General features: G+C 35.5%; 1 protein-coding gene across 1 annotated transcript; it reads right to left on the bottom strand.

The window, feature by feature from the left end:
* Positions 1-6,028: 6,028 nt before the first annotated feature.
* On the bottom strand, positions 6,029-19,924 carry LOC125661109 (uncharacterized). Its single transcript, XM_048893004.2, has 3 exons — positions 19,731-19,924; positions 8,614-8,728; positions 6,029-6,209 (listed from the first exon to the last, which is right to left on the bottom strand). The coding sequence occupies exons 1-3, from the start codon at positions 19,834-19,836 to the stop codon at positions 6,086-6,088; spliced, it is 345 nt and encodes a 114-aa protein (XP_048748961.2). The 5' UTR covers positions 19,837-19,924; the 3' UTR covers positions 6,029-6,085.
* Positions 19,925-20,125: the final 201 nt, after the last annotated feature.

Below are 20,125 nucleotides of genomic sequence, written 5' to 3'. Positions count from 1 at the left end.
TTTCCTACTAGGTGATACTACAACCTTGACCTTTGACATTGAAGAACACAAGGTATCCACCACTTGACATGAGGAGTATGTGTACCTATTTTGACGGACCTAGTCCAATTCGTTTGGTCTGTGTTCTGCCTACATCAATTTTTTTATTAACTGATACAATAACTGTGACCTTGAAAAGCAATACACATATTCCTCTCGTCATGTTGATTAAATATACTACCAAGATGGAAGACCCTAACTCCAACAGATTGATCTGTATTCTATAGATTTACAAGTTTATGAACTGATAGTATGACTTTGACCTTTGACCTCTGACATTGGACAAAAACAATAGGTTCATCAAGGTGATGAAACGTACATAGTCATAAGATCTGGAGCTTACGGTTCATTTTGACGATGATATACCACGCATCTGGTGCATCAAAATTGGTACCGTATAAGTTTTACATATCATGGTACACGTTCTTTGACCGGTGTATAAAAAATGTAACAGTGACATTTATTCCCCATCCAGGAAACCGGCTTTCATTTTGCAATATTTTGACAAAGACAAGAAATGTAGAACAACTATCGCAATATCAGTATCAGGCGTTTGTCTAGGGTGTTTGATCATAAAACAGTTTTTTCACTACTTCGTGAAAAAAAAATGGTCCCAACCTTGAAACTGAGTTTATCTCGAATTGTTCTCATAAAACATCGAACATTCATTAAATACCGTACAGAATATTACATTAGTTACTAGTGTCACAAATTTTCAATGTGAAGGAAGAAGAATAAAAAACAACAGTTTTGAAACAGTTCATTTTTGACTTATTGAGACTTCATTAATATTTTATTTGTAAAAGATAAATTATGATTCTTAATGTAAATGGAATTAGACAATAAATCAAACAAATTAACAAGCATTGACACTGGTGTTTGTTATCGGGGTATGAAAAAGATCCGAGAATTTTTGACTTGAAAACAGTAAAACAAAGTTAATTTCAAAGAACAACTCAAATTGGAAGAGTACAATCATAAATGAAAATAAAACTATTCTTCCTGAAAGAGTGAGATAGAAGGAGAGGTAGATGTTGCCAGTGAAATGGCTAGATATTCAGACAACAGATTTGATAACAATATATGAAATTGGATTTCTAAATAAGCATTGCTTTATTTTCTTTGCAATTCATTATTTAAAATTTAACATAGTTATTTGAGCTGATGAAACAATATTCGAGCTGACAAGATTCAGTGTTACCAGTCTTAACGTTTGACAGTGAAAGAAAGTTTCCAAGAACTCTGGTGTATCAATGACTTTTAAGAGGGGGGGGGGGGGTTCACACATGACATTGGATTTTTGTCAGACATTGACGTTTGATACAGACCCCTACGTTCATGACAGAGACTGGTGTAATGTACACACTCAGTGTCAACCCAGTTCTCAATGTAAACTTTGGCCACACCTGCTACAGAAACATACATCACAGAACTAGAGCAAAGCTCGTTGCTTTGCAACGAGAGGTCTTCCGTCGGAGCTGTGTGACATAAAACGCTTGAACTTGACCATATGTCCTTGGGTCAAGTCCCAATGCAGCCTCAGTTAACATGAAAATCTGTTGTAAGTATGAAATCTAAATGTTTCTTCATTACTTGATATGGCCAGGACAGGGTTTGTATTTTCTAAAAAGTGAACTTGACAATGTGACCATGGGTCAAAGCCAGGACATATTCTTTGATCATATGGAAACTTTTTATCAGTATTAATTTTAACAAAATGCCATTAGTAAGATGTATTAAGACTCTAATCAATTTTTAATTTTTAGATTTTTAGAAATGGTGCCAGTGACCTTAAATACATTGTAAATGATTCTTCTAATAAAAGGATTTGGTAATCTTTTAAAGCTAGTGTCTGTACCTGACTACTTAAGCATTGGGTAATACTTGTATATTCAAAGAAGTTAATTTTTACATTTTTATAAGTACCACTAAAAGTTTCATAGGTAAAAAGAATAATGTCTTCCTCAATAATATCATTAATGTGTCTGATATTATTGTCGAATACATGTTTATTGAAATACATTTTCTTGCTAATATAGGTCATAGGGTTGTAAAACGAAGGTGAATCTGCAGAAACATTAGACTCAATACAAGTGTTCTGTAATTCGACCCAGGCCTTGAATGCATTTTTTAATTACTTTAAAAGTAGATTAGTGTAATCAATCCCACAGGATGTGAATTAAGTTAGAATAAAATTTGATATAAAATTACCCACACCCCTCCCCTCCATTTGTAGAGAGAAGATGTCTTACCCAAAACAATTTCATTGAAGGTATTCATGATTTTAGATTTATCATTCTTAGACCACCATCCTCATATTTCTTGACAATTGCATCTTTCTTTACCCTGTGGGTTGAACAACCCCATTCAAACGAGGGAAATAGCTTTTCTAATTCTTTACAATAGGCAATATATGGGTTAGGGATGGACATCAGGATATGATTCAACAATGGTAACACTAATGTTTTAATATATTGTTATCTTGCCAATGGTAGTTAAATATCCCTTCTCCATTGATTTAGCATATGTTTGATTTTTACTAATTTTGGAAATTTTACTAATATGCAAGATAAACATTAATTTTTCATGTATTATTCCATAACTTGTATTGAAATTGACTGAGCATATATTTTTCTAATTTGCGAAAGACAATAAATACAGGTTTTCAAAGAAAATATTTAATCAACATAACAAGAAATTATCCGCTGTAAAAGTCAGCAATAAGATTTTAAGAGCGCAAAATAAACGACTAGATCTCACTTTCAATATCTTTGAAATGGCAGAAAATAAAATTGATTAACAAATATTCTCGAACAGTTCAATATCTATGAAACATGAAAACAAAAGACTAGCAATATATATAAAACAATAGTTTTTTGTGTGTGTAAATGAAGTAGCGCTAAAATTATATAACGTATGTTTCAACACTTACACAACAGTACATCCATGAAAATATTATGCCATAATGATGTCATCATCAGTTATTCTGTACGGTTGATGTTGCAAAACCATAACGACATCACTTAATTCAACGGAAATACCAATTTTAATAGAAATATAACGTAGACAAGCAAAAAAAAAAAAAAAAACAAAAAAACAACCAAATGTGTCTTTTCTTCTGAATTTGTTAATTTGCAATAAATATGGGATTAAAACAAAAGTAAAAGATTGATGTTTCGCTAGATAAATGTTCATGATTCTTATAGAAATAACAGAAACATATTTTGAAACCTGGATTGCTCTTTGTTATAATAAACAATGAAAGTAATGTATGTTTCTTAGTTTTCCTTTTATTACTATAAACACATCATTTATATTCAAAAAATGGAAAGAAACATATTTACTCATTTCTAACAATATGTTTACAATAATAATATAAAGAAAATTTTTAATTTCCCAACATTTTGATTAAACGTATACGGAATCTTATGTTTTTGTTGCTTATTTTGGAAAACCTTTCCATAGAAACTGTCAGTATAATCCACCACGCGGTGTTATGAATGAATATTTAACGTGAACCTCAAGACAATGATGTCCCCTATTGATTTTGAGGTCAAAGGACAAAGGTTAAACTACTCTGGACATAAGCTATTGTCCGTTGTGAAGTCTTTCTTTGATATACATCAAAATTGAAACACTGGTGCCCTCTTATGAATAGATGACCTCCAGTGGATTTCAAGTCAGAAGGTCAGAGAAAAGCATGGCCTGTATTTCTTGCAGAGGATATCTGTGTATGCTAGTGAATACGGGAATAATAACACATTTGTTTCTTCATAACATAGTTGATATTCAACAAACAAACAAATCGTTACAGATGATATTTTGTCAATATGTAGTTCAATATTTGATGTCTAATCAAGCATTTCATTAAGTAACATACGTTACTTTGAGTAACGTATGTTACCAGCGTTCTACTCAATGTAATTCTTACACCAGAGGAATTTCGAGATATTTGAAAACGATATACATTCTTTGATATCAGAAGAACAAATTCAGACCAAAACATTCCATCTGCTTAATCAATATTGTATATCAAACATTGCAGTTGTTGTAACAGTACTTACCGTAAGAGAAAATTGATCCTAATTCTCAAAGTTTAACACGTATTGACTTTCAAACTCAAATGTTCATAGTAGACGTTCATGTCGTATATCACATCATGCAGACAAAGAGCAAAAATACGCGGGAAACTGTTATAGCTTTCCCTTTAATTAATTTCTCGGTAACGAATGGTACATCACGAATGTTACATCTTGACACGTTTGTCAAATTTCAGACCAACCAATGACTTCTGCAAAAGAAATGTTTATATTTTCATTTTCTGTACACTACGAGATTTTCATAAAAGGGATAACATTTGCTCTGCAAATACGTTTTCATAAAAATGTTATTGTATCGTATGTTACATTTCTAAAATCGAAATGGAAAATTTTGAGAATAATGATAACTTCTTCTCAATGCCACATCCAAATATCGCTTGATGAATATTTTCCCAAAGTTTTTGAATATTTTAGCGCCAAAATAGATAAAAAAAACCCATAAAGATAATACGAAATCTTTGTCCATACATTGGGTGTTTAATTGACCCTATGATCACAGAATATAATCTGGCGACATGGAATAATATATACACCACTGCTTAAAATCATACGCAAAAGGTGTTAAACTTTTATTGAATGAAAATTTGGGAAATACAAATGATATTAACGCAAAGAAAATTAAATAACACCCTCTCAGATTTTTATATTTGCTTGTTCAATTTTAAAAATTGAGTCGGCGATTAGGGTATCTACGCTTACTACCAAGTTTATAAGTAAAGGGGAAATAGAAAGTATACCATGGCTAGGGAGGCTATGGGTCCATGAATGTATAGCACACAAAATATATGATTTGATATAGTTTGATTTCTAATAAAGTGCCGGCGACATCGATAGCACGCTTTTATTGACTTTGAGTGTTTTAGCGACGACGTTTTGTCGCTAATTTTAGAGAAAACAGCGCAGCATGTCCCAATTTCATTTTATCGTAATATAAAAACTACCAAGAATTATAACACGAATAAGGCCCATCAAAAAGGAAATTTCCTCTACTTTTACAGGCTGTATTTACTTTTCCCTATTTCCATATATAAATATAGGTAAAATGCCGATATGTTTAAACATTGAGAAATAAAATCATAAGAAAACGTACATGTGCTAAAAATTGCTATTTTCTCATAACTTTGCCAGGCATTAAAAATAAGTTTTATATCTTCTGAAAGCAGGGAATATATTCTTTTCAAAAATATAAAAAATATTGAATTCATAAGGAAAATAAAAAAATCATATCGAGGGGGAAAATGACCTTGCGAAAAAGCGTTGCGTCATATTTAGACGAAACCATCCTTCACTTTAATTTTTTTTTTTAATCTAAGGGCTTTACTTACTTTATTTGATTTTTACATAGTCAAAATATAGAGAAAATTTCCCAAAAATATGATAGAAAGGTCATGCATCTTATGACCGTAGTTTCAAAGATTTAGAGCCACTCCTTTTGCGTTGCCTTGTTTTTACGCGCCACCGGTCAAATTGACCGGTACGGCAGAGAAGGGGTTAATGAGTGGGTTAGATGATACTGCGCAATATTTGGGAAATCGTGTTTGTTAATTGTAAAATTATTCAACATCCCGCTCGAGTGTTTTTTTTTTTACTCACATGGAGACGTGAGAGGATTCCGCATATATGGAAACGCCAGCATTACCAAAGAAGGACTGCAACATGTAGGCCGGTGTACGGCGTTTTTTACCATTCAGCAGGGAGGGATCTTTATTGCACCATACCTACTGTGGCATAAGGTCTCGGTTGTTTGCGGTCTCTTCAGTAGGACCGTCCTATTTAGTCGCTTCTTACGACAAACACGGGTTACCGGGGACGTATTCTGACCCGGATCCATACGAATCTTGTAGAGTTTCTACATGACTCTTATAACAAATATTAAGATAAACAAATAGTGATAGTTATAGATTTATCGGTTTCGTCATACTATATTACATCTTGTTTCAATGACGTTACTTTCTGCCCATTATTGCTGTCGGTTGACATGGGGATCCATCTGACTTGTAAATAGCTCTCTGCTTGCAGTCCTCAGTCACAACGACACAGTCATCTGGTAAAAAGTAGGTTCCTAACAAACTACAGGAAAACAAAGCATATGTATAGGAACAGTGTATCTCAATGAAAATCTACCTGGAAAACAAACATGCATTTTATATCTATCTATATAGATACTAGTAGTCTAGCTCAATAACAGCCTACAGGGGAAAAAACATACAAGCATGTTATGTTACTCGATGAAGGGGCAGTGTAGTCCAATAACAATATACGGGAGGAACCAATAGGTTATATTAGTGTATGTAGGCAAACTATCCCGTGTGGATCCTGGTTAGAATGGTTCCTCAGTACCCCTTGCTTGTCGTATGAGGCGATTAAATGGGGCGCTTTTCGGATGATACTGTGAAAACATGAGGTCCCGTGTCAAAGTAGGTGTGGTACGATAAGGATCCCTCCCTGCTCGATGACAATGGTTACGTCTCCGTATGAGTGAAATATTCACGAGAGGGACGTTAAACAATACACAATCAGTTGATAGCAAAGTCTAAAAAGAACATGGAATGCAGTGGGTGGTCCCACTACCGTTCAGGAATCAACGCCCACGTTTACCGAACAATCAACAGATGGTCTTGGACAGAGCCAAACGATTTGACACTAACCTAAGAGGAAATATTGTCAAGTGCAAACATTTCCTAGAAAGAAAAATAGTGCAGTCCTTACCAGTTTTGGGGGTATATCATCATCGTAAACCGGAAGAGATCAGGAGAATGTTCGATTCATCTATATTTTACGGACTTTTTCGACGATGTTTTGATGTTTGGCCTAGATCACAACAACAGTTTACTTGGATGCTTACAATATTTTGGAAGGAGCCAATAGCTATAATAGCTACTATCTAGTTTATGTTTCAATGTTTTAAAGTACGACCAGATCACAGGAACTACCCATGACAATGATTCTAACGAAAGGCTCAATGAAAATAGAATGAAGGCCCATACATTTGGAAATAGGTCGTGTCCTTCAGTAGCTACATGTGCGTATGATCTACACCAACCAGCATTGTACGCTTAGGACATATTTGGACCATATGTCACTGACTTTGTTTTAAATCACTTCTATCTGAACGATGATTTGATATCCGTACCTTCAGGTTGTCGACTTGATGAAACGAACTTGGCATGTATTAGCGACCTCTGATTACTTGCGTTTGCGCAAGGCCGCCTTCAACAGCAAAGAAGTTGTTCGGACTTTTCTACAGATGATCTTTCCAAGAAACTAAAAATATTGGAACTATCTGATGACGACTTTCCTGTTCAGAGGAACTTGGGACTTTGCTAGAACATGAACACTGACCCATTCATCTTCCAGAATCCAGGTGACGAAAAACCTTTGACGCAATGTGAAGTATTTCCCACTATCAACAACATATAATATACCATAGGATTTGCGGTACCTCTGACAATCCAAGGGAAATCATTGCTGCGTCAGCTGACTGATGGAAACTCTGGATGGGATACACCATTTATTGACAAAGAAGGACAGAAATGTCAGTTATGGATGAATTCTTTATCTGGTTTTCAAGATGTGTCGATTCTTAACCAATATGATTTGTGTTCTCTGCAAAGACGAATTTAAATGCATTGTGCGTGTTTTGTGATGCATATCAGAAGACAATAGCTGGGGTTGCCTTCATGTGTATAATTGGTGAGGGAAATGAATACTATGCAGAATTTGAAATTTGAAAGATCCAAGTTGCTCCTCTCATAAACATATGATTCCAAGACTGAAATTGTATTATGTCCTTCTCGCAGCTGTAATCCATCAACAAACCAATGAGAACCTGTACATGTAGTTCTAAGATACATCAGCAATCATACCAGAGGGGTTTTTGTCTTTTGTCTACGTTTCGGATCGTGTTGGCCGCTTCTGAACCACTCAACACCATAAAAATACAATGGTATTATGTTCCCACAGGACTCAACCCTGCTGACAATGGAAGCTTTATTGCTGTGTTACGATCCCGGGGCCTATTGAATGTCTTACAAGGGACTCTAAGGAGCCTGATGATTATGTCTGTTAAAGGCAAATAAAACAAATAGTGGTCAATTTCATAACTCTTATAAGGAATACGAAATAAAGTATTGTGCAAATACAGACCCCTGGACACACGAAAGGTGGGATCACATACTTAGGAGGAGTAAAAATCCCGTGTCGACTGGTCACACTAATCGCGAGCCCTTTGTCTTGATCATATAAACGGAGTATTCCGTAGTCAAAATCAGCGTGTGAAGAACGGCCTAGCAATCTGTGTGAAACAGGTCAGACAGCATTTGACGCAATTATATGTCGTATCAAAACTAGATTATCATAACGACCATAGAATTTACGAAATGCTGATTTTAAACAAGACTGTTGAACCTCTGCACTATTAAATTGTTTGTCAGTAGCCTGCCTTAGTTTAATATACAATAAATCAGAATCTTACTTGCAGCACGAAAGAGCTCCATTTTTATGACATTTGCAGCTGATGCAGGTAGTTTTGTTTGTGTAGCTGGTCCCCAGTGCTACTTCAACACCGTCTTGAGTACAGTGAGTAGGACCTGAAAGACAAATAAAAAAGAATATTGGTCTTCAGTATCATTTATTAAAGCTGACTAAATTAGAACTCTGACCGGTCAGCTAGACCCATTTTGAGATCGTCACTATTTTACTAATTAAGAAACTTCAATCATTTTGTAAAATTATGCCTGGGTATTTAACAATATACAACAAACAGTAATCAGTATCATAACTCCTATACAAATTAGAGAGATATGCACACGTGGCCCCCTGAAGCGACCAGAAGTGGAAGCAAGTGTCTATGGGTAGTAAACACCCCAGGTCGACTGGGCACACCTACGGCAAGTGCTATATCTTGATCAGGTAAATCTATATTCTTTCCGATATTTCAATCTCCTCACCCGATTTCATCGAACATCTTATTTCAAACAATATTCAGATAATCGCTGCATTTCACTGTATGACGACATAATGTCATCTCTAATATAAATTATGTCAAAGATTATCCCACACGTAAAGAAGGTGTAAAACTTATATGGTGCCAATTTTGATGCACCAGGTGTACATTTCGACAAATGATGTCTGTTTAGTGATGTTCAAGCCGAAATGTTGGAAATTCGAAATGACAAAAAACTTGTAAGAGCTCAAGGGACAACTAGAGTGCAAAAAAAAAAAAACTGGAGCCAAATTCGTCCAAGAATCAGAGCTATGCATGATGAAGATACCATCCTTATTTTTGAAATGAATGTCTAAATGTTATCCCAGCAATCAAATATACATCCAATTTTTAACCTAGTAACGAAGTACTTAGCTACTGGGGTGTAGTAGAGACCACAGGGACTAACAGTTCACCAGCAGAGGTCTCGAACCAGGGGTCATAATATAAAACTTATACGGTACCAATATTGATGCACCCGATGCACAATTCGACAAATAATGTCTCTTCAGTGATGCTCAAGCCGAAATGCACATGTGTTCTGTATATGTTCTTTATTGTTTAAGATATGAAAACCCTTGTCAAAATGAATAAAAAACGATGAGGAAAATATTAAAATTATATATTGGATATATTCTTCGTACACTAATTTTGACTACTTATAACTCCGCTTACCTGATCAGGATATAGTGTTCACGGCGGGTGTGACCGGTCAACAGGGGATGCTTACTCCTCCTAGGCACCTGGTCCAAACTTTTGTATATCCAGGGGTCTGTGTTTGCCCAACTATCTATTTTGTATTGTTTATAGGCGTGTTGAGATTGATCAATGTTCGTTATCTTCACCTTTCATCAACACTGAAGTGCGTGTCATCTATACTCTGTATCTGGTAAGTCAGATATAATTCAAATCCGTATAAGATTTACAATATGACTACAAAATTAGCAATTTGACGTTAATTCCACGTTTGGTAACCCTAATTATACTTCCAGTGCGAAAAATGAAATTCTTCAAACATAATTTTTCAGTTTTAAACACATTGAATATTTCAGTCAATGAGATGAATAGATATGAGTATGTAAGGTGACGATAACGAACAGTGATCAATCTCATAACTCCTACAAGCAATGTCTATTGTCTATGTCTATTGAAGGAATATTCGATTCCTAATATTCACAAAATATAGCTCACAGTGGGTGTTACTGGTCGACAGGGGAGGCTTACTCCTCCTAGACACCTGTCCCACCTCTGGTGTGTCCAGGGGTCCGTGCTTGACCAACTATCTATTTTGAATTGCTTGTAGCAGTTATGAGATTGATCATTGTTCGTTATCTTCACCTTCCATATGTTATAAAATCCAGCACAGTCCCTGAAACGTTCTACTTTACCATGTTTCCGTTCGCTCACCGTTCTTTCACCGTTCGCTCACCATGCATTCACCAATCTTGATAGCAAGGCGAAAATGAAAATTGAACGTGTGCGTAAGAGTGGAAGGGCACTTTCCTACTATATCAGAAATTTAATTTTGAAGTACTAAATATCAGAATTATCCATTGTGAATGCCGAAAGGTTCATTTGAGCTTTTGTTAAAAACGATTCTAAATGAGAGACGAAATAATAGCTTCTCATTATTAATTTAACCCAAGTACAAAAAATAAGGCAGTTTTAGGTAATGAAAATATCTTCCCCTGTGTTCACGATTTAGCATTTACAAGTTTGGCCACAAATTATTATAATTATTTTGCATTGCTTGACAAGAGTTTTGAACAAGTCACCCCCTTACTTTGAAAAATATAAACAAACAAACGATGCTACATAATGTACATTGTACCGTATGTACGTGTCAGAATGTCAAACTGATATATATATTTTTACGCCTATATTTATGAAAGACATTGTCAATAAACTTATATTTACTACTCTTGCCAATTTTGAAACTTTTGTAACATTTGTCCTTAATGCAAAGATGTAATTCTTTATCTGGTACATTTCTGCATTAACCTTTAGTTCAGTATAATAACAATTTTATCTACATCAAATATATACAAACATTGTACGATCTAACTGCAATCTACGGTCACATCAATAATAAAAAAACAGAAAGTGTTGTACTGATTATTTCCTCAGGTCGATATAGCTGCGACAAATGAATTACACAAAATATGTAAGTAGGAATATTTGATACTGTTACGAGTGTTGAGGTGTTGACACAGGATATACCGTCCGTATTATTTGTTTACTGAATCTATCTTGACTCCTTCCATGAGTGTTTGTTAATTACAGGTATCCCAAACGATCGAGCTCGTAAAGTTTAAAGCCATACATGAAAACCTGTTAATTCTGGATGCCACTACACATGTAAACTATAGTGTTTTCCTTTTCACATGCATTTTTTAAGCGCTACGCGCTTATTGCCGCCAGTTGGATTTTCCTTTCGTCATCATTTTTCCGGTTTATCGCCACCTATAGGCGAATTTATGCATCGTTGTAGTCAAGTCGTGGTTAAAGTAGTCGTAACTTTGCAACCGATCGAGCACGGGGATAACATTCATATCTGCAGTTGCTTTTTTTTTCGCGGAAATACAGTTTGTTGAACAGTGAATACAATATGTATAGAAGGGGTGATATTTTTGTCCTCATTCTTGGGGAAAATGAGACACAGATGCAGGTCATTCTTCAGTTAAAATTCCCATTTGAATCTGCGTCTGTAATAATTAAAGTGATTCAAAATCTAAAATTGAATAAGATTATGTATATGAAACCGTTTTAGCTAGGGTGCCTTTGCATTGTTACCTTTGCATGACGCCTAGAGGCTAGGGAAATCAATTTGCATGGTGCAATCTATAATTAGAAGCCACGTCATTAAGCTATACACGAATCAGGAGGGTTTTCCACTAATGTTTTGGCTGCTGTTCCGACTCAGTAAATTTTTTGTCCGACGCAGCAAAAATGTGTGCAACACAGTAAAAAATTAACTGATCCGCGTCCATTGTGAACGAGAAAGAATTTGTGAACAATTATGCTTTGACAGCGAAAGACAGAGATCGGTGTCTGAGAAGGATGATATTGCGTAACTGCTTACACCTTCCCCGATCATATATGTAAGTCGGCCATGCAGAAATTTAGAGAATGCAACGGTGTAACTTAAGCTTACTTTATTATTTCTAAACGACCAAGATATTCTTCAGAATCATCGTCAACAGAATCAAATTTGATTTCGTGATTTAGTTTCAAAAATGAGACTAAAAATGATAGTCTTGGGGCAAGGAAAAGATAAAAGGTACAACATTATATTATATTATGGAAGACAATACCCCGGTTTCAAGTATTCAAAACACTGCGTGGAATTTTACGAGGGCTGTATACTGAAATACATATGTTTAGAACAAGTGTTAGATAAACATTGCCATTGTGTCAAGCATGAATGTGAAATGGTTTGCGGTCCACATCACGCTACACACAACGAAAAGTAATCGTGTTTCTCAATTTCTTTGTACTTCAAACAAACAATTGACAATGACATGCATATGCTACATGTATTTCCGAACGTACAAATGATGAAGAAGGGGGAGGGGCATGGATGTACTGTCGTTGTTCCCTGTCCCCACATTTTGTTTTCGCTGAACGATCTTTTCATATAAAAAAGAGGAATTTAGTATTTTGGTGAGATGCCTCTTTATTATTTCTAACAGCGGTTTGAACATTACCGTTTGAAAATTACTTTTGTAACTTTTCAGTGCCTAGTTTAGGATTCTCATTTAGCTACATTTACATGTTGTAAATTTTGCATATTTATTGCGAGTCATTTCTGTTACGTTTTTTTTTTCCATATTGGAACTCCTACACAAGCTTTGGATCTTATGGTTTTTTGCTAAGATTATTAGCATTTTCATATAAAGAACTGTTTTATAAAATTAAAACAATAGCAATGTGTATTATGTATCATTCAGACAAACGGATGGGTCTCCTTTGCAATATGAATATGAGCTTTTACACAAGAAGTGTAATACACACAAGTTGATGAGTACAGCGTTTAATGTACCTGTATACAAACTCTTGGTTTTTTTTTTTTAGATTTACGTATAACAAACAATCACTACAATTGCTAAATGTAAATACATGCTTATATGTTAGTCAAATTCATCATCATATTTGAAGTAGTATATCCCAATGCACTAACTTTCATGTTAAAAATGAGCTCCACTCTTGTTGATGACGCAGTATTCAGTTTCAAAGTAATATTACACATGTATGATAAACATCTTTTCTATATAACTTCCTAAATTTTGTTTTCAGTTATACATGTATTTATCGGACTTATTTGGATTCAGATTCTCTCCAACCTGATTTTAAATTGAAAATAACTTCATTATGGATTACAAAAAATAATTCCACTTTCATGGTTTGATTGCTATTTACAGATAATTATGCACTGAATTATGTAGTACAAGTCATACAGATGCTTGTTTATGTGTGTATTCAAATGATTTTTGGTAAGGTAATGAAATGGATGTAAAGCGTTTCATAATCCTGCATTATTGGTGTGTTTTGACATGTGGCATTTGTTAGTGTATGTGGTTTTGTGTAATTTTCTTTTTTGTCCAGTTTGTTCCTTTCTATTATAAGTGACTTACATATATGTATCACACTATTGTCTTGTTTCATTTCAGTTGTATTCTAAATATATTTCATACACTATTTAACTGGAACACAACAATAAGTTAGTTGCGTAATAACAATTGAACACGTTATACCGAAAACTACCATTACAACTGTTTTCACATTTTCTACCAAAAATGTTCTTCTCTATAACATCACATCTGTGAGAGAAAAAGAATGTATAGTCATGTAGAGCATTTAATGATCCAGGGACCGGAGCAGAGCGGATCAGAAACTCTTGCCTTGGGAAGATGGGTGGGAGCTAAACAGGGGATAAAATGTTTATTTGTCAAATATTTGAATAGCATAGCTTTAAATGCTATTGATTGATTGTATCTTGTTTAACGTTCTTCTCAATAATTTTTAATGCATATGGAGACGTCACCAAGACCGGTGAAGGGCTTCAAATTTAGGCCTATGCTCAGCGCTTACGGCCATTGAGCAATGAGGGTTCTTTAGCGTGCCACACCTACTGTGACACGGGACATCCGTTTTAAAGGCCATCTCAGAGGACCGTGACAATCACACCTGATGCCGAGAGTTTGGTGATGGAACTGTCACTACCTGTTTAAGGAACTAGGTCTATCGCGGCCGGGATTCGAACCCCGACCGCCCGCATACAGAGCGAAAACTTTACCTCTGGACCACCGCAGCGACAGTAATGCTATTGATACTAAATTCTGATTATAGATATTTAATAAGAACAGGTGTCCTTTACCAAAATTGTAAATTTCATGATCCAAGGAAGGGGTTTTAGATTAGTGTGGGATCAAAATTAACATAGTGACCATTGTTTTAGCAACATCAATATAAAATTTATAGTTCAACGTGTTGAAAAGTTTCAGGACATTGCTTCCAATCGATAGTTGTTACTTTCTTACAGAAAATGTACTACTGCGAAAATAAAGAATAATGCATAAACCTTTTTTTAATGTTGTTCCTGCTCATTAACATTACATACAGAATTCATGAAGTCAGCTTAGCACTTTTCAGTACTTTGATTATATATTATACCCATGCATTAAATGTATTTGTACATGTAATGGTATACACAATGCACATACGAAATTTGCTTTTGTTTGTGTATGACTGTTGCGTGTATTAATGTACAATTTGCGATATTTTCATGAAATATACACATGTATACTCGGTACTTGTACAAAAATATATTACATTGAATATATCCAGAACTGTAAAATATGCTATATCACGATTCCGGTTTATTAATTTTTTTAATTAATTGATGAAATATACATGTACATATATTTTATCACTTAATTATGAAATAAGTAAAATACCAGGGAAAATCGGAAACATTCCGAGTAAATAGATCATTTTGCGTTCAGCGTGCGCTCAGCGTTCGTTCACCGTTCACTTTGCGCTCTGCGTTCTCTCAGCGTTCACCAAATTGCGTTCACCGTTCGCTCTGCGTTCGTTCACCGTTCGCTTACCGTTCAAGTAGGAAAGAAGAACGTTTCAGGGACTGTACATGTTCTAAAATGTACAGATAGTTGCTCCACAAGAAAATGTTAACTGCTGTGAAATCGCAAACGAATTGTGGCATGGCATGTGTAAATCAAATGAGGAGTACATTTTTAGTAGAGATATCAAAATTAGTTCCTCAAATCAATATCACCCTGTATGAGTTTTTAATACATTTTACAGGACAATTTCTCACAAAGAATTAAAGACTAGAGTTTAGGGCACCATAGATAGTGGCTTATTTAATAAAACTGGAAGAAAGGAAATAGTCTTAACTTGTGATCAGTCATTCAAAACATTACTTTGTTAAAAACCGCTCTGATTCTACGCACACGTACTCCGAAGTTGATACTAAACAAATGCTGAGGTTCTTCATTGCAAATATCTTACAATATAATCTTTGGTGATCACGTCATCCTGCAACCTGTTGGAATTTCCATGGGCACAAGTTGTGATCCTTTATTACCTTTCCTGTTTGTATATTCTTACGTGACAGGAGATAGAGCTAATGTCGGGTGTGACTGGTTGACAGGGGGTACTTACTCCTTCTAGGTACCCGTTCCCACCTCTAGCCTATCTAGGAGTACTATTTGCAAAATTCTGTATTAAATATTATTTATAGGAGTTAAGAGAATGATCATTTTTCGTTATCTAAGCATTCAATCAATATATTCTACATGAGGAAAACATATGCCCTCAACTCAACATTTAGATATATCGCGACGACGTTTTATTCATTAAAAATAATAATTTTCGTCCATAAGTTGCTTCGATATATCTAAGTGAACTTGAAATAAAAGACACCGCGGAGTACTCCACATGTCCTTCATACTTAGACATTTCATTGATCACAGATGCCAAACCTATAACTCAACTTTATGACAAATGGGATGACTTCAGCTCATCCATATTTAATTTCAATTATTTATGCAGCAATCTATGATCACCTGTACAGTACATGACACGAGATTTATACACCTCACCGCTTAAAGACCACGGTGGAAAATCCACAGAGATACACCGTGTCCTCCGTGTTCCACGGTTTGTGTTATTTGCGAATACACACAGCTTCTAGGAGCTTTGTTCTGGCCACGGGCGCCTTGCAGGAGATGGGAAAGTGTGTCGTAGGCCAAATGATTATGATAAGGGTGAAATTTTAAGAAAGAAAAAAATGTCAATACCCCCCATGCCACCGATACTTATATTGTTTTTCAGCATTTGAGTCAATTCCAAGAGAGAGAGAGAGAGAGAGAGAGAGAGAGAGAGAGAGAGAGAGAGAGAGAGCATTGATTATAATATTCATGAATGTATGCAGATACGTGAAGTTTAATTATCCATCCCCTTTCCTTCATTCTGATATATTTTTTATTTCCCCGTATTCTTTTCTTTACATGTTGATTTTTTCGGCTCATCCGAATTAGGACTAATGAATGAGTCCCCCCCCCTTTTAAAACGATGTTAAGTGTTTAACTGCTATCTCCCTAATAATATAATAGAATAAAATAAATACTAAACACCATTGAATTTACTGGATAATTCTTCGATTTAACGTGGTGGTTTTTCATGTTGTTTGTTTGTCTCTTTAATTCTGTATTACATTTAATCTAAACATTGCATTGCTGTCACCTTTTGATTAGCTTAATGTAATTTGGTCTCTTCCCAGGTACATTGTATCTGGGTTCTCTCTTCCACCAATAAAAACTGGGTGCCACCATATAACTGAAAAATTGTTGAGTGTGACGAAAAACATCAATCAATCAATCAATCTTCGATTTAACCTTCATAATAAATGTTTATGCAAGCGGACTAATTAGACATTTTCGTTAGCCAAGATTATTCGTCCACGAAGGCACAGTTGACCCAAAACCCATTGCTAGCGGATATGAGATGAATTTTACCACCGTATTATGTTATAATTGACCAAAACCGAGTACGCTTGTTTTACAACTTTCATTCAGAAGACGCGCAAGTTTGTGAGTCACTGAATAAACGAGAAAACGTCTGCATTTTTATTTCAATCGTTGTCAACTGAATATTTTGTGATATTTCAAGGCTACATGTCCGCCGTGTTTGGGGCAAGTGTGTTCCACCGCGTTGCGTGGAACACGCATAAAATTCATGTCGTGTACTGTATATGTTGTTTATGTCTCGCAACTGATTCAATACACAGGAGCTTGTTCTGTATATGGTCACATTTGTAAACAAGGGAGTCTTCTGCCAACTGAATTGACGCTACAGTGGTTTCAACAGTATCATGTAAAGTCAGCATTTTGCAAATTTTATGGTCGTTATGACGATCTAATTCACCAATGCAGCCTGTCATTGGGTAAAATCTGAGTGATATGTTTCATACCAATTGAGGTTGTAGTTAGTACACTGATTTTGACTACGGGTCACTCGGTTTTTGTGATCAGGGTATAGGGCTCACGGTGGGAGTGAACGGTCGACAGGAATGCTTACTTCCCCCTAGATACCTGACCATCATCTTCTGTGTCCTGGGAGGCCGTGTTTGTCCTCATAATAAAAGGGTAACGAACAGTGATCAATCTCATAACTCCTACAAACAATACAAAATATATATTTGGGCAAACACGGACCCCTGGACACACCAGAGGTGTATTTTTTGTACGACTTATTAAATTGCCCACTTTGCTCCTTCATCTCATATCAATATCTTGTTTAACGTTTCTCTCGGAAATTTTTCACTTATATGGAGACGTCAACAAGACCAGTGAAGGGCTTCAAATTTAGGCCTTTGTTCGTCGCTTACGGCCGTTGAGTCGAGGACCTGCAACATCCACACCTGATGCCGAGCGTTTTGCGATAAAACTGTCACTACCTCTTTTAACGACTTAGTTCTGTTGCAGCCGGGATTCGAACCCAGGCCTTCCGTATGTGAGGCGTTAATATGAGAAAATAAAATATTTAAAATCAATTTACCCGTAATGACGTTTATCGGCCTAAGATCCACCACAAGAAATTGATTCTGATATCAATTTCTTCTATACAGATTGCAATGGTTGTCGAAACATGGTAATTTTATTTTGTTTTAGATTAAAGTTTTATGAACAATACCTGCCTGCTGGTATTCGTTAAAAAATAAGTTTTTAGGCAATAATTTCGAATTACGACATATTACATATTTTTGGAAAGGCGAGGACTCCGTAAGTTGAAAGAACTTGTGTTCAAAACGTTTGTATAATTTATAATACATATGTCCAAATCAATAAAATCGTGCCAGGCGAAGATAACGAACAGTTATGTAAAACCTATCTACGGTACCGATGTTAATGCACCAGATGCGCATTTCGACAAACAATTTCTCTTCAGTGATGCTTAACCGAAATATTTGAAATCCGAAATAATAACAAACTTGTAAGAGCTATTTTAGTGGAAAACAGAGTATCAAAAAGAAAAAAAAAACAACCCCAAAACTGGTGCCAAATTCGTGTAAGGATAAGAGCTTAATCAACATTACGGATTATCTCCCTTACGCATAGCTCTTATCCTTAAATGAATTTGACTCCACTTTTTTGGCACACTGTTTTTCCCTAAAATAGCTCTTAAACCTCATTGTTATTTCGGGTTTCAACCATTTCGATTGAGCATCACTGAAGAGACATTATTTGTCGAAATGCGCATCTGGTGCATCAAAATTGGTACCGTATAAATTTTACATGAGGGAGATAATCCTTAATTTTAAAATGGATTCTAAAGTTCATCTCAGCAATTAAATATACATTCGTATTTTCACGCTAATAACAAAGTACGTAGCTACTTGGATAATCTCATAACTCCTTTAAGTAATGACAGAATTGAAAATTGGATAAAACACCGGCCCCTGTATATACCGGAGGCGGTGTCAGGTGTCTAGAAAGAGTAAGCATCCCTTGTCGACCGGTCAAACCCGCCGTGAGGGTCATATCTTGATCAGGTAAAGAGAGTTATGCGTTGTCAAAAGCAATGTGCCAAGCACAGCCAAGTAATGAATCCCCTGAGAGAAATTGCGTAATGAAATTATTTGAGAAGGGTCAAACAGAATCACATCATCTTGAATTATATTAGATCAAACTATAGGGATCCTGATGGATAAGACTGGTTGATAGGGAACGCTTGCTCCTTCTAGACACTTGATCCCACCTTTGGTGTGTCGGGAATGGGGGCTTGTACTCTTAAATTTGGATTCGTATTGAAATTGTGAGATTGATCACTGGTTGCTGTCTTCACTTTTTCATTTTCGAGGATAGTATTTACCCGTATATTTTCATGAGACCAGTCATTTGTGAATATATAGCTCTTGTAGAGAAACGCTTACATTAGAAGCTTTAAGCAATGAATAATTATTTGTCAAAGTTATGCCTCGCGATTAAAGACACCATTTTATCCATGTGAAGATTATTTCTTGCGAAGGAAAAGTTAACTCTGATACACCCAATTTTTATATCAATTATTTCGTCATTACTGACCTTTTGGTCCCGGTGGAAATGGAGATGGCAATGTCAGCGAACACTGTCCTTCACAAGTACCAAACAGTGGGACAAACAATAGCAGAGAGACAAAGAGACACTGCATCGTAATGAGAAAAAGTACTGCACAATTCTAGACTGCTTTTAGAGTGTGTACTTACCTTATCATCTTAATCGTAGACTCAATAACCTATCTTGTGCAGACGAAACCAGGCCAGTGCACGTATTGAAGCACTGACATCCTTACCATATATTTATCTGCAAATTGTAATGGGAACCGTTACATATGTTCTCCAAACATTTCCCCATTAGTGGATCGTTGTATATAATTAAGTCAAATTCAATCATTCGCTCGACACGCATCTTTTATTGCAAACGATATGAATCTCATTTTA

This window comes from Ostrea edulis, chromosome 8 (genome assembly GCF_947568905.1).
Source record: "Ostrea edulis chromosome 8, xbOstEdul1.1, whole genome shotgun sequence".
In the NCBI taxonomy this organism is placed as follows: Eukaryota; Metazoa; Mollusca; class Bivalvia; order Ostreida; family Ostreidae; genus Ostrea; species Ostrea edulis.
This window is presented reverse-complemented; position numbering and strand designations above follow the sequence as displayed.

What these genes read in the sequence shown, in the direction of transcription:
- LOC125661109 (XM_048893004.2), bottom strand. Translation starts at nt 19,836, where the DNA reads ATGCAGTGTCTCTTTGTCTCTCTGCTATTGTTTGTCCCACTGTTTGGT. An exon ending in ATTTCCACCGGGACCAAAAG is followed by an intron (nt 8,729 to 19,730) that starts GTCAGTAATGAC and finishes TTTGTCTTTCAG; the next exon opens with GTCCTACTCACTGTACTCAA. An exon ending in GGAGCTCTTTCGTGCTGCAA is followed by an intron (nt 6,210 to 8,613) that starts GTAAGATTCTGA and finishes GTTTTCCTGTAG; the next exon opens with TTTGTTAGGAACCTACTTTT.